Source organism: Furipterus horrens, unplaced genomic scaffold, assembly GCF_987537825.1.
Source record: "Furipterus horrens unplaced genomic scaffold, mFurHor1.1.pri manual_scaffold_2, whole genome shotgun sequence".
Classification (NCBI taxonomy): Eukaryota; Metazoa; Chordata; class Mammalia; order Chiroptera; family Furipteridae; genus Furipterus; species Furipterus horrens.
The window spans coordinates 196,326,214-196,341,100 of record NW_028327172.1 but is presented as its reverse complement, the minus strand read 5'-3'; the positions used below and the strand labels follow the sequence as shown (position 1 = coordinate 196,341,100).

At 36.9% G+C, this 14,887-nt stretch overlaps 1 protein-coding gene across 1 annotated transcript in view; it reads left to right on the top strand.

Annotated features, from left to right (window-relative positions):
- Nucleotides 1-4,389: 4,389 nt before the first annotated feature.
- Nucleotides 4,390-14,887, top strand: part of DTHD1 (death domain containing 1) — a 49,852-nt gene continuing 39,354 nt past the window's right edge. Inside the window, exons 1-4 of the mRNA XM_090268195.1 lie at nucleotides 4,390-4,660; nucleotides 6,683-7,298; nucleotides 10,902-11,232; nucleotides 13,680-13,859. Of these exons, the coding sequence (XP_090124321.1) occupies nucleotides 4,390-4,660; nucleotides 6,683-7,298; nucleotides 10,902-11,232; nucleotides 13,680-13,859 (1,398 nt within the window). The remainder of the gene's footprint in view (nucleotides 4,661-6,682; nucleotides 7,299-10,901; nucleotides 11,233-13,679; nucleotides 13,860-14,887) is intronic.

Here is a 14,887-nt window from a genome sequence, read left to right as displayed (position 1 = left end):
CCAACCCCTGCCGGCACAAGAAACATTGGAAATACAGTCACGGAGGGTAATGTACACTCTAACTATGCCCATATGTCAGCACGAAGTAGTCAGAATGACTGTGATGCCCTTTTCCCCTAAACCCTCCATCCATGACCCTGGACCTCAGCATCATTCTTTTTATTACAAACAAAAGACTGGAAATGTCAGAACATGGAGGCAGCTAGAATGCACACCTGGACTTTTGGTATATGCTAATCAACCTGGCCCTGGACTTAGCAGTTCCCAAAGAATATGGGACTGAAACGGTTCCCAGGGGAAATGGTAATGGACCTAGCCCGACATGTTAGCTAACCTGGTATGTGTGTGTGTGTATGGGAAGCAATGAGATGTAAATGACCTACTGAATATGTTGATAAGCAAACTCACCCTCACTGAGAAATGTGTGGTTAACAAGTATAAAAAAGGTGCCTGCAGAAGTCTGGGTGGGGCTCCTACGGGCCCACGAGGAGGACCAGGAGTCCCCATTTCCCGTTCCCCATTCCCCTTGCTCCTACGGGCCCTTGAGTTTGTCCAGGAGCTGCCTCTCCTCTCCACCCTCTTCCTCCCTTTCCCTTCAATAAACCCACTGTCTGATCCCATGGTGGTCTCTGGGTGATTTCTCAGTACAAGGCTGCCCTGACACTTAGCCGCTTTTTTCTACCTTTATAGCAGTTTTAAAATTTTGTGTTATCATATTTTACTTTCCGTGAGGTCTTTCTTATTGTCTGAAAGCTCTCTTTTTTAGAAAATCTTTTCTTGTTTTGTGGGCACATTATTTTCTCCTGTCCCTGATGCTAAGAATGTTGAGTATTGATTTATGTGATTTTTTTTTTTTTCTTCCTTGTATTGGTTCTTTTTTGTTATTTCAACTTTTTTATTCACTTTTTTTTACTCTTTAGCATTATTTTAGAATCTTTCTTAAACACTTGACTGTTATTTTACATTTGAAAGTGAGGTATTAGGTTTGGAAGCTTTGCATGCTCAGATTGGGCTTATGACTGGGTGCTTCATTGTTGAAAATATGACACAGGCAGGGCGAGCTTTTGGGGGTGGAGAGAAAGGGGAGGAACACTATAAGTTTGCACTACTGATAGGTTTTTTTTTTTTTTTTTTTTTTTTTTTTTTTTCTGATGTTCAGTCACTCTAGAGAAGAAACCTCTCATCTTCTGCCTGGGAGGTTAAACAAGTAACTATCCTACGTACTTGAATTTTGTCTCTACTCATTCTGCTGCTTTTTAACGTAAAGGAAAAATGGTTATATTTCCAACCACATCATGTATTGTGTGAATTCAAGACTGCATACTAATTGTTTTAATGTCAGTGGAAGAACAGAATTCTTAGTAACACAATACTGTACAAGAAAGTATTAAAGGACATAACTGGTAGCCACAATGAAGGTGCTAAACACATCAAGATAAATTTTTGCAGTTACCTTCTGTGGGTGTTTCAATCTTGCTTTTGAAGGTCTGTTCTTTCCATGGTTAATGACATCAGTCAATTGAAAAACAAGACGCAGGAACACGCGTGCAGATCCTTGTTTTAACAAGTAAATGCAGTGAGGCTTGTGAAAGGTCTCACTTTGCAGATGTCACATGTTCTTGGGAAGCCAGAGAGAGAACAAGTTTAGACTGGAGGACGATGAATGTTGATGAGGGAAAGGGAAAAGATTTTGGTTTTTTTCCCCAGTCCTGAGAAAGAATTTTCCTACATATCATAAGGAAAAAAATGTGTATTGGTCCAGTGATTTAGCATTGTATTACAAGTTCTAGTCAATGCTTAAAATGTGCATATTGTACATTCTTTACTGATCTCTTCCCCTTCCAGGGAATTATTCCCCATCTACTTACTGATGACAGTCAAGTATGCCAATATTATTCTGACTTTTCTTCTAAGTTTCTCACGCAGTCCAAAAACTTTTCCCTGAGTTATTTCAAATTCAACAAATTCAAAACTAATCGAGTTATCTACCTATTAAGACTACAGTTTTTCCTAAATTCCGTAACTCAGTTATTGGTTTCACGATCTGTTCAGTCACCTAAACTAAAAATTTTTTTGTGAGAGTCCACTACCAAGCACAGTTCTTGCACCAGCAGCCAGGAACTATTTCTCAAATAAACGAAGGGATGAATTTTCAGTGCTTTCTGTTCATCTCCCTCTCACTGATGATTTAGCAAGTTCTAGTCACTTGACTTCAAATCCCCTCTCAAAGCACCCCCTTCCCTGGCCTGCACTGCGCTGTCCTAATATAGGGCCTTGGGGCGCTCAGCTTTTACCTGCCTAAGCCATCTGCATCCCTCTAGCAAAGGTCTGGTCATATTTTAACTTGGTTCAAAAATACTTAGGTTTTTTGTTTGTTTGTTTGTCTGCAAAACAAAATTCCAACTTCTCCCGACTCCCTATCATTATTACACTCTTCTGTTGCCACTTCCCTGACCCACGGACTGAACCCTCCTCTAAAGCCATACTTTCCCATATTCGATCGTGCCGTGTCATTTCATGCCTCCATGCCTGTGGTCACATCATCTCCTGTGCTGGAATGTATCTTTCCTCCATTGTCTAACATGCGCAAATCCTGATCATCCGTTTCGATCTGCATTCAAACACTTCCCAGTCCTCTAACCGAAATTCATTTTTGGACCCCCCAAAGCTGTTGTGGTGCTGTTTGTTCATACTTCTGCTCCAGATTTCAACACAGTCTACGCTGTGTTTCAGCGATTTGTTGTTGTGTCTGTCTCTCTCCAAAGTCCTAACAAGCCCTGCTCCCAGCAATTAGATATGGTAAGTGATATAGAAAGTTCTCTGAATTGGCATTGAATGAAAGCCACGTATACATTATTATTGCGAATCACACATATTATAGGAGTTAAAAGAAACAATTGAATTAGAAAGTCTTTTGTATTAAGAAGAGGGTGAATAGTATTTACACAATGCTATTCATGGTGTGATATGAACTCATATCGTCAATCACTCCTATCAGCGAACTGAATGAATCAGGTTACTGGAAAATAAGATTTCTCCTAGAGAATGAACCCCCATGCACTTCCTAGCCACCACTCCTCATGCTGCTCCCACCCTCTTCTCTCAGACTGTCCATACCACAAGCAGCCCGGGAAGTATTTAGACCCGAGGCATCATTCTGTACTCTTTACTCACTAGGTTTGCGTTCCCACGTCTCGACTTCCAGGTGTCCTGAGTGTAGCTCTAAGAACTCCAGTGCTTAAGATGAGATAACACAATGCTTGTGGGAGGGAAGCATTCCAGCTCCCCTCTAGAAAGCTCTCATTTTGTTCCAGTACCTCTGGTGAATGAATACAAGCCTGTCTGGAATGCACAGTCCTCTCCCGCTGGCTCTGTGTTCTCCCTCATTAGAAGAGGGGGATTGGAAAGGAGGAGGAAGCAGGCTGTTCTGGGTTCCTCCACAAATCCCCAGGATTCCCACCTCCATCAAGACTTGTGTTGAAATGACCTCATATATAATGTGCCAAGTAAGGGCCAGCTGTGGTGAGAACTTGCTGTATCTCATTTTTAATTATACATGGTGACGATGCCTCACTAGTTCAGAAAAAGCCACTTCTCAGGTTGGCTTTCTGTTAGTGAAGGGGCATTTTATTCAATTAGTGGGACATTATCAGAAAGTAAAGAAGCCAAGTACCCATCTCAGTGTGATTACGGATGTGCCATATAAGAAAATACTAATTAAACTTACCTAACCTATGGTAGTAGTCTCTTCCTTGTCAAAGAAAAATTTTTTAAAACTCCTTAGTATTAAAAAATTATAAATACATGCTAATTAGAATTGTAAAGACCCCCACATCTAATCATATCCAGGTTCAATAATTATTAACTTACAACCAGTCTTATTTCATTTATACACCACTCCCACACTCCCAGATTACTTTGAAATTCAGACACGGTATTATTTCATCCATAAGTATTTTTAAACATCATATAGGGATCTTATTAGCAGTATTATTTAAACAATTTACTTTTGATAATAAACTTTTCAACCTACCACAGAATCTACATTTTGCTCCCTTGAAACTTAAAAAGTCTATAGGGCTTCCATAGAGCATTGAATCTGTAAAACTTCCATGGAGAATGGGATTGTGTGAGTTAACTACCCCTGAGATTAATCTACTCTGTACACAATGGCACCCAGAGTGCAGGAATGCCCCTCCTTCGGTCACCTAGTAACTTTTCACTGGTCAACAAGAAGCTGAATAAACTATTATGTTGCGGGAAAGTGCTTGGCCAGCAGCCTTGGATCACCTCCTAGATTTTAGGAGAAATAACCGTCGCCAAATCTGAATTCGCTAAACCTTTAGGCTTTGCTGGCAGGAAAGAAGCATTCCACTCTTGGAGCATAAAATGGATACAGAAGATATGGGTTCAGGTAAACTAGGTCAGCTGTTGAAGCAGATTTGGAGACACGACCTGTTGCTGAAGCAGGCCCTCCTGGGCCGTGACCGCTGTGAAGGGGCTGGTGGGGCCACTTGGATAGCCACAGTGGCCTTCCTGGGTCAGGAGCTCAGTGGGGCCCTACATAAGCTCTTGGAGCACACTGCAGGCACGCTGCGCTCCACCGGCCAGCAGCTGTGTGCGCTGCTTGACAAGGAGAATCAGTGTGCCTGGAGACAAGGCAAGTATTTGTTTTATTTATTCTTTCTCTAAGACATTGATTGGATCATCACTCTGAGAGGGGTCAAAGAGCATACAAAGAAGGCTAAGAGAGAGTCTCTGTCCATAAGGGGCTAATAATATAATAGGGGAAATAGAATGAGACAAATACACAGTAATGCAAAGAAAATTGAGGCTAGTTCCATTAGAAACATACAAAGAAAGTGCATTAAGGTTTCAGAAGCAGGAGAGAGTCCATTTTTAGAGTGAGGATTTTGGGAATTTTGTTAAGTAAATGTGATATTTAAACTGAAGCATAAGGAATGAATTGGATGTATGCAGCCAGAAATTGAAAAAGAGCATTTCCGGAAGAGGTTTCATCAACAGGATTCAAGACTGAGAGGTGAGAAAATACAGGCTTACTTTGAGACAAAACATCAGCTTTTCTATATATATGATAGCATATGATACTCTAGTTTTAGACTTATTTGAGTTTGAACTTATTAGTTGCAAAAAACATTGGAAAGACTGGGATGAGCTGGGGTATGGAATTGAACCCTCACCTCCACTCCGCCCCCCCCCCCCCAACCACACACACATGCACACTAGGAGGAGTTCAGGAGCTTGGGAACAGGCCCTGTTATGGATGCCAAGAACAGAACAGCAGGAAAAACATAGTATCATGGTACTTCATGAATATGATCTCAGACAAGAAGTTACTCTACAAAAGAAGACAGATGGTGTCATGAAATCCAATTCTAAATAATATAGTGTCAAAGCAAGTGGGCAGTTCCTATCAATCAGGAATATAGGGCAGATAATCTCAAGAAATTCAGTCTAGAGGGCAGATGGTAGGCATCTGGAAAATATGTCCAAAGACAATAGACCCAGAGACCATGAACTGGAACTCATAGCCAGGATTCAAATCTCTGCAGAGAACTCAGTATGCTCCTAGGCAACATATTAAGTTATTTTCTATGAATAACTATTCATGAAAAATTATAAGGACTCAGCTATCAGGAAGGAAGTTCAAAATAAAGACAGGGTCACAGATATAAGACAAAATACAAGTTGTCTGAACTGGAGCCCAAAGTTAAGTCCAGACTAATGAAAGGATAATTTATTAATGATTCTAAAGACACTGAACTATAGAGCCTTAAATATCATATTCCATAGTTGAGAATTGAATTCTAAAGACCAGAGAGTTGCTAAGACTGCAAGAAAGTGTTAGGTGACCTCAGCAGTGAGAAGAGGAGGAATAAATAAGAGAATGGTAAGAAATGGGGATGAAGTGAGAGATAATTATGTCAGAGCAGATCAACGTGAGAGTTTATACCAGAGTAAAGAGGCTTGACTTCGTTTAGTAGTCCTTCAATAGCTACTGCAGTTTCTAATCAGAGAATCGGTATGATTAGAGCTATTCTTTGAAAGGCTAATTTGAAAATTGCCAACGATCACAGGCTCAGCAGGAAAAATAGTGTGAACCTAATCAAATTTTCATAACAGAAAAACAAATTCTCAATACAGCAACCATGTCGGCAGAAATAATGTTGCTATGGTATGCCTCTACCCAAGCCTCATCTAGAGTATTTCACTAAGTTTTAGGCAAATAATTATACATGGATAATTGATAAACTAAAATACATTCAAAAAAGAAAGGACAAGTTTCAAAATCATACCCAGTGAGGAATGGCTAAGGGAGATGTTGACTTCATTTGAACAGTCTTAGCGGAGGTTGTAACATCTGTCTTCAAATATTCAAAGAATTTTCACAAGCAAAAAGGATTTGATTTACTATTTTTTATTACATTGAAAAGCAATTTGTCCCCAATTCTTAGATGTATTAAAGGAGTGGCAGTTATACAAACGACTTCCTCTTCAGGAGGGAGATGGGCTTTAATGTCCAGTAAGGGCCTTTGCAGGTTTCTAAGGTTACCTTGCCCTACCTTGTTACATGTTAGTCAAGAAACATAATTTAGTTTATTTTTGTATTTCTTCTTTTCATATGTCTCTGTGGTGTGTGTATGTGTGTGTGTGTGTGTAGAAATCGTTGCTCTCATAGACTGCCTCATGAAAATAAATGACTATTTGGGGAGCGCCGCTACACTGCTAAAGAAAGAAGAAACACAGATGTGTAATTTATGCAGCACGCGTGATGAATGCACTCCACAGCAGACAATGTCTGCCATTCAGGATATCAAAGCAACAGCCATTGCTGCAAGACAGGAACAAAATGTCATAGAAACAGCTACTGTTTCTCCCGCAAATGGTGGAGAAAGTCATTACACAAACCAGGATGCATTAAAGGAAAATAAAACACACAGGAGTTTGGAATCAGTGGAAAAAGAAAACAATACATCATTGAATAGCGATGTAACAGGACAAGAAGAGTCACAGAACAAAATGTTCCCAGATAATGCAGAAAATGGAGCTGGTAAACAAATAGCACATGTGACCGTTGAGGACATGAATGGCAACAGGGAAGAGATGCATGATGTCATCCTGACAACAGAAAGAGAAATTCAAGAGAGCTCAGAAAACCAAGGAGAAGAGACCACCACATCCTTAATAACATGTGAGATAGCCAATAAATGTGTGAATAGCCTTCTTCCCAGTGATTCAGAGAGTCCAAAGCAAAAATATAACATAATGGAAAAAGAGTAAGTAATGCAATCAATGTGAGAGATGCTATGTCTGTGTTTCTGTAGTTAGTATTTATAGTATTTGTACATGAATAAAGTTTTATATTTCCACTTTATATCTCCAAAATATAAATCAGTAATTCTGTTTAAATTATTCCTATAAAAGTGTATTTGGCTATTCTGCCTGGTGTGAGGTGGGAAAATTGTAATAGAAAAATAGTAAATAAATTTTTAAAATGTATATAGCTAATATGACTAATATTGTTTGTTTCTTACAGCTTTAGAAAACAAACATATTAAATGTTTCTTTAACCCTTTGAGTATCATGTGTAATTTGAAATTTGTATCAACATGAGAAAAAGTTATATTAATATATAACTTGAGGTACAAAAAAAAGAACAAAACATAAAATATGATTCATTCCATTGTTATTTACATTTATAGCCATCAAAAAAAGAGTAGCCAGGAGCGATGCTGGCTCTTTTGGGAAAACTTGTCTGTGTTGCTCACAGCAATGTTGATACTCAAAGGGTTAAAGGAGAAAGGAATTGATTATATGAGAAGTAGTTAAATTGTACCATTGTCCCAAGTAGGGATACTTTAAAATCACTATTTTTTAAATTATAATAAGTAAAAAAGAGAAATTTTCCAACCTCAGGTTTATTTTATTTACCTTCTTACGTGAATTCTCAGATTTACTTTATTCATAAATAATCATGAATTCTTAACCTGTGTCAGTAAAACTCTAGGGGGATGATGGAAAAGCTTTGGGAGGTTCTTAAAATTGAATGTATATTTCCACACCAATTTAATTTCTTTTGTCCAAGCTTTCATCAGGTACTCAAAACCAAACCAAACCAAACCAAACCAAACAAAAAAACAAAACAAACAAAAAGCCATTACTTCATAAAGTGCGACTGATCTATTTTATAAATTATCTTCCCAATACGAGTGGGTAATTATCCCTATTTGTTCAAATAAAACATTCACAAGCCACATTTCCCCAGCAAAAGTAACACCCTTAGAAGGCAATGGAGGATAGTAGGACAAAAAAAATCATTGGTTTGGGAGTCAGACAGACTTACATTTTACCTCCTGTTTTATTACAAACTAGTTCTGTGCCCCTGGGCGACCTGTTTCACTACTGAGCCCTGCTTTCTCCTTTGTAGAAATTGTATATATACTTTCTGTGGTTACTTGGTAAGGTCCAATGAGAACAGGCCCAGCCTCATGCTGCCTTGCAGATGGTCATGATCAGCTAAACGTCGGTGTGTTTTTACTGAACCCCAACAACTCTCACTTTCTCCCCCACACTACCAACTTTCACTTATCCCCTCGCTGCCACTGTGTGTGACGCTCTTTCAGACGTACACTAGCATTTCAGGACAGCGCCACAAATGAGCCTATGATGGCAGGCACGTCATTTTGCTCACTTTGACTTTGGTCATCTCATTTAAAAAATGAAAAGGTTGAGTTAGTTAGCTGTGAGGACCCTACAGGTCTGAAAACCTAGCGGTAATTAATTCTATATGTGTGCCACAAGTACATTCAATGCATGAAAGACCCTCGTGGTTCGAAAGAACTACTGCTCCTGCAAACCAGTTATTGAAGGAGTCAAAAGTGGCTGCCCATTTCACTTGAGAAAAAGATTCACACTTCAGACCCTCACATTCAGAAATGACTCAAAGCATCAACTAATGAGTCATCGCTGAATCACTCCCCTCACACCTCCTTTAGGCGTTCCCTAGTTACTGATTTCCTCTTTGTGACCTCTAAATGAGTTCTGCGTGGTTTGCATATTGAAAAAGAAGACTACTCATTGCAATCTCTCAGGCTAGGAGGCCATCATGCCACATAAGGGATGAGTGTCACAAACAAAACCTAGCGCAGAATATCTTAGGATTCCTCCCTGAACAGCTTTTTGAGAAAAGGCTATCTCTTCTAGTATAGTTATCCTAGTGTGTATAGACTCAAAGGGAAACAAAATTAGAATAAATCCATGTGATTATTTTAGCAGCTAGACCTGATCTATTTAATTAGGACTAGGGTAACCAGAAGCATTACAGGTCTCCTTCCCTACTTCGTCTGTCTTTTGTAAGAGTCTATTGAGATGGTGTGCAAGGCACCGAAGAGAGTCATTCTTGAAAGCTGGGTCACTATATCCTCTGCTAGAAAATGTTTCTCATTTTCTGAAGTACTATCATCACCATTATCAGAGAATGCTTATATATACCAATGGGCTGGATACTTTTCTATTCCTTCTAACTTTATGGGTTCAGAATTATAAATATAAGTAAATAACCCTCTCTGCAATTTCAACATATTTTTTAGATTTCAATGTTAAAGTGCACTATAAAATTCAAGTTACTACTAATTGAAAAATAGTTAAGACCTGATAATTCTAAAACTGATTATTAATGCTCTATTTTATATAGATCCTCTAATTTCTCTTCGATGTTGTCTGTATTTCAATCACTTCAAAGTATAAAATGAGAGGTAGAGAGAAGAGGAGAAACTCAAGCTGGTAGTTTTAATGTGGAGTTCTAACATTCATTGAGCACTCATTCTAACTTATTTTATAAGAAGTTTAAATATTTTATCTCATTTAATCTTCACACTATTGTGGATCAAGTATTTGCTTCAGTATATAATGCATAATGTAATGACTTGAGGAAATATGCTATTATATTAGAAAGTTTGAACTTTTGTGTTAAAGATGGATGAATTCAATTATTGATTCTACAACTTGCCACCTGTGTCATCTCAGCAAGCTGAAAATTTTAAACACGGTATCCTTATCTGTAAAATGGCGATGATATACTGGCCTGACCCCATAGTGTAAGGAATAAATGAAATAATGTATACCCTAAAATCTGGCCCATAGAAAGAGCTAAAATATTAGCTATTTTCATAATAATTATTGCTGTTTAATGTCAAACAAATAGCAAGTGACTGATCTCAAATTTGAATTCAATTCTATACGACTGTAAAATCTTTGGTAACAGTGATGGCATAAAAATCAAGAGTGATACAAATAGAATAAGCTTTTGGTCAAAATATGCTTTTGGATTGATTATTTGAGGATTGTATATATTCTGTTTCTAATTACCTTGATTAATCATAAGATACTTTTATGCCTTTCTCAGTTTTTCTAAAAAATAGAATAAACATCACCATTTGATCTAATTTGTTCAGACAATTCCAATACCAGCTACATATTTACTTCCTTCATAATTTAAGAAACTAGTCAGGTACTTGGCTCCTTAAGAGGCTTCAGCAATCCTCAGATTCATATTGTGACATGAACAAAACTGACAAATGAATGAACCACTTAAATAACAGTAATAATAATAGTAACAATAGAAATAATAGCTAATATATATAATTACTTAACATATAATAGATCATTTAATTTTTACAGCCTTCCTATGAAATTGGTTATTATTTTATTACCATGTTATAGTTGAGAAAACTGAGGCACAGAGTGGTTGAGTAGATTATACAAGGTCACAGAGTAAGTGGAAGAACTGGGATTTACATGAGCTTCTGCTGTTAAATATTTACCCATAAAATACATAAGTCAAATATTTGCAAAAATTATGTCCTCTTTTTCCCCTCCAGGTATCTTGATGTGCTCAGTGATGATACAGACCCCCAAGTGGCTTGTTACATCACAGCACCATCATACCTTCTACAGCATCTAGAATGCCGAATAATTAATAGCATGAGTTCTTTAATAGTGAGTGATAACGAAGAGTTGGTCAGCAATGTCATCACTGTTGAGTGTTCCGGTATGGAAAAGAGAATTCCATTTCCAATATGCATTGCAATTCCATTTACTGCACATTACAAAGGAAGTTACAAAGACATTCTGGTGAAAGTGTCTGACATAAACCTCCAGTCAAGTTACCTAACCCCAAGTTCACTGGAAGGAATGAGAGGAAGTTACAAGGTTGGTAAATCATTGGCTACATCTACACTTGCTGTTTGACTCCTTTTCTAAATATTGTTTAGACTACCAGCTTGTAGCATAGATATAATTAGTCATTGGTAACAAATGAAAGGGTTGATAGATTTATGCTAGTGCATCCATGACTTTTTGTCATCCACAAAGGTCAAATGACAGAAATTATTGGACAAATTTAAGAATAGAGTACTTGGGTTTAGGACACATATATTTTCACCTGGGAACCAAAACCAACACCATGGCTTAATTAACTTAGTGCCGTAGTTAGACTAGCTGTAGACCAACACTTTTATTGTGGCAGACCTCTACAGAATTTAAGAATCTTAGAATCCTTTGATAATAGTAGCTTTAGTTTTATCATTTATAGGTTGCGGCAATATAGTTAAATGAATAATTGTGTGTCTGTGTGTATGTCTTCAGATAGTCATTCAGTCTGTAAATTGTGTTTAGTAGACAGTATGTGTGGTTGTTAGGATGTCAATTGTGAAGGATTCAAATATGGTTTCTATACTTTCTTGCTACGTGAATTTTGGTAAATTATGTAACCTTGCTACGACACTTATTTTTCATCTGAAAAATGAACAAATAATAGTATCTAGCTGACAGGATCATAAGGATAAAATGAGAAAATACTGTACACTTAAGAAGATAAAAGGAAGCCTAAAAACACATGGTAGGAGGTTAGAATTATTTTTCCATGGTCCACATTACCATATAACTAAGTATCTCTATGGTCACAAATCCATGTTTTGAAGAAAGAATATAACAATTATTAAACTTGGCATTGATTTGATGGGAACAAAGATTTAAGGTTCCTCTGTGGGCTACTGAACTTACTTTGAAACAATTTAAATATTTGTCTTTTCAGCTTTATGTAAATTGTCATTATTTGAAGAGGAGAGCAGGGGATAAATGCAGAAAAAATCCATGCATACAAGAAAGTCTTTATAGTACAACTCTTCCCTTTCTGATTTGTTTTTTTCTGAGTTACAAATAAGGTTATAGAGTTAACTATGAAAGCTAAGCCTGTTCTAATTATTTACTCCAATTCATTTAACTAATACATTTTATATTTAATCTAGGAAGCCTGTAAGCATAACAGCTCTTGATTGGGGCTTTATAATCTTGGCCATTCTGTCTGGCTGTCATAAAAGCAAAAACTGCTCAGGTACATGTGCTTTTTACAAAATGGGTATACAGGATGTTTAGCAAATGAATAATCAAAGCAAGTAAACAAGAAAAAAAGAGAACCATGTCTACTGGAAAAAAATAAGAGACTTTTCTCTTTACAATATTCTAATGATAGTCATCCCTATTTTTAGCTCAAGAAAATTTAAATTCTGGATTCTTTCCAAATTTTTATGTGGTTCATATGACATTTAAGAATTGCAATTCCAGAGTCAGATAAACCACCATCAGCACTCTGTTCATGACATGCCCCTGGCTGAGAACAGCCAGCATCTGCCAAACGTGCTTGAAATGCAGGACAACAACCCCCAGTTCCCAGGACACCTTCCCTTTGTACCTCTCACCATTTCCTGCCTGCCAGTTAAGAACATTCATCATGCCCTGAATTTTCCCAGAGACAGATTCTTGCAGGGATATTGTGAAATCTTTCCTTAGTCAGTTTTCAAATGATAGATTTGTTTGCATTGTCATTGTCCCTGAAATGTTTGTGTGTGTGTCGGTGAGATTATCCACTCATGGCAGGGCGGAGCCCGGCTGGTGCTCTGGAAAGCATGAATAGATCCAATTACTTCTGTCTTCCTTCTCATTTTAAGCTTTGGTGATTACATGAGTAGATAATTCTGTTTTCATTTCTATACAGTTCCTTTTTATGTGATAAAAATAAGCTTGAATATGTGCCTGCATTTATGCATTACAGATTTAAATGTCACTATATAAAAAAGAAACACAAATGTTTCTCTTTGTAGTCAACTGCTCCCACTGCAGGGAGGAACGAAATAGAGAATAGACTTTACTAAGAGGCTGTGCGTTGTCAGAAGGAAGAATTTGCTGACCATACATGTGCTATACTGTGTATGTAAATTACCCAATGAAATCTCAGACCTTGGATTTCCTAAAGCAATGTTGAATTTTCTGGATCAAGGCCAACATTTAAAGTTCATTCTGGCTAACTAAAGGAGAATAGGATTCCAGGAGTAATTAATATTTGTTAAAAATACTGAATGTGATTACCCATTATACATATATATTTTCTTTTTGGAATTTATTTTAAATCTAATAATACATTTATTTTTCTCTTTTCTATTATGTAGTTTAAAATGGAGAAACTCCTAATTATGCTCAGTTGTGGGCGATGATAGGAACAGCATATAGGTTTTCTTCATAACCACAGAGTATGTACAATACGTGCTCCCAGAACAGTGCTGTGTTAATGTCCATATTTTAATGCCTTTCAACCCATACAGGAGACCTGTGCTGAAGTGAAAGTTTACAAGTTGGGTATCTTTTCTGTTGTGTGTTGTTTAAAGAAAGAGTCCTTCACGGTAACAAAGAAAGGCCTTACTCTCAAGCCAGGCATGGATTCTCGAATATCCTTGCATTACCCTCCAGGAGTCTTCGGCTCACCAGTGCTTGTACAGTTAAAGGTAAATATTAATAACAGGCAATTTCCTTCTTATAGACTTTATGGGTCATCAAATGTGGTCCTAAAAGATGAAGCACATACAAACACTTAATAAAACAGGAAATGAATTCTTCTCTGATACTTTAAAAAACTTAACATACAGTGATATTAGTAATAAAGTGATGATTTGGAGCATATTGAATCTCATTTCAAAATGAATCTCTGTTTTATTTGAAAGTTTTTTTTTAGCTGATATTTCTATTGTTTTGTTTGTAATATTTACTAACAAAAACATGTTAAGTATGGTAGAATTGATGTCAGATATTGGACATTCATATGATTCAAGATTTCCACCTGAGAGGCAAAAAAGAGGCTATTCAATTAAAATATAATGTTGAAAATCTGGTTGTATGTATTTATAAAACAATCCTTTTGGGGAAGGAATTTTTAAAGAATTCAATATATACAACATTTTTTGCAAGGTGAATAATGATGTATCACTGTACATTAAGAAGATCTATTTCCTTAACATTTTCTGTTCTTCCAGCCTCAGTTCTCCCCCATAGGCTTCTCTTTTTCCCAGTTGTTACCATAAGAGGTGAGCAAAGAAGAAAAGTTGGGAAGAAAACATATTATGAATAATTAACTTTTATAAGTATTTTCCATAAACTTTAAAAGTTTGCAATTATGTTAGCTATTTTGATTATTATCCATTCTATTGTAGGAAGAAACACTTAACTAAATCAGTCTTGTTTTTTAGTTTCTAAGGATCACCTGCTCTGACAATAGCAATTAGAAATTATGTAAAATGTCTATTCTGTTTTCTAGGTCATGTTGTTGCCTACAATTAAGAGTGTTTCTCAGTTATTTATAACAAAGGACAGGGAACCTAGATTTCAGAAAGACTTTGTAAAAAGAGACCAAATGCTGTGCTCTTTTATAAGTTAATACAGTGTTGGTTCAGCCAACAAGTTATAGAGAAATGTATTAAAACTATGTTACTTCAGATTTTCAGAAAATTGGCTTAGAACTATGCTGATACTTTGACTC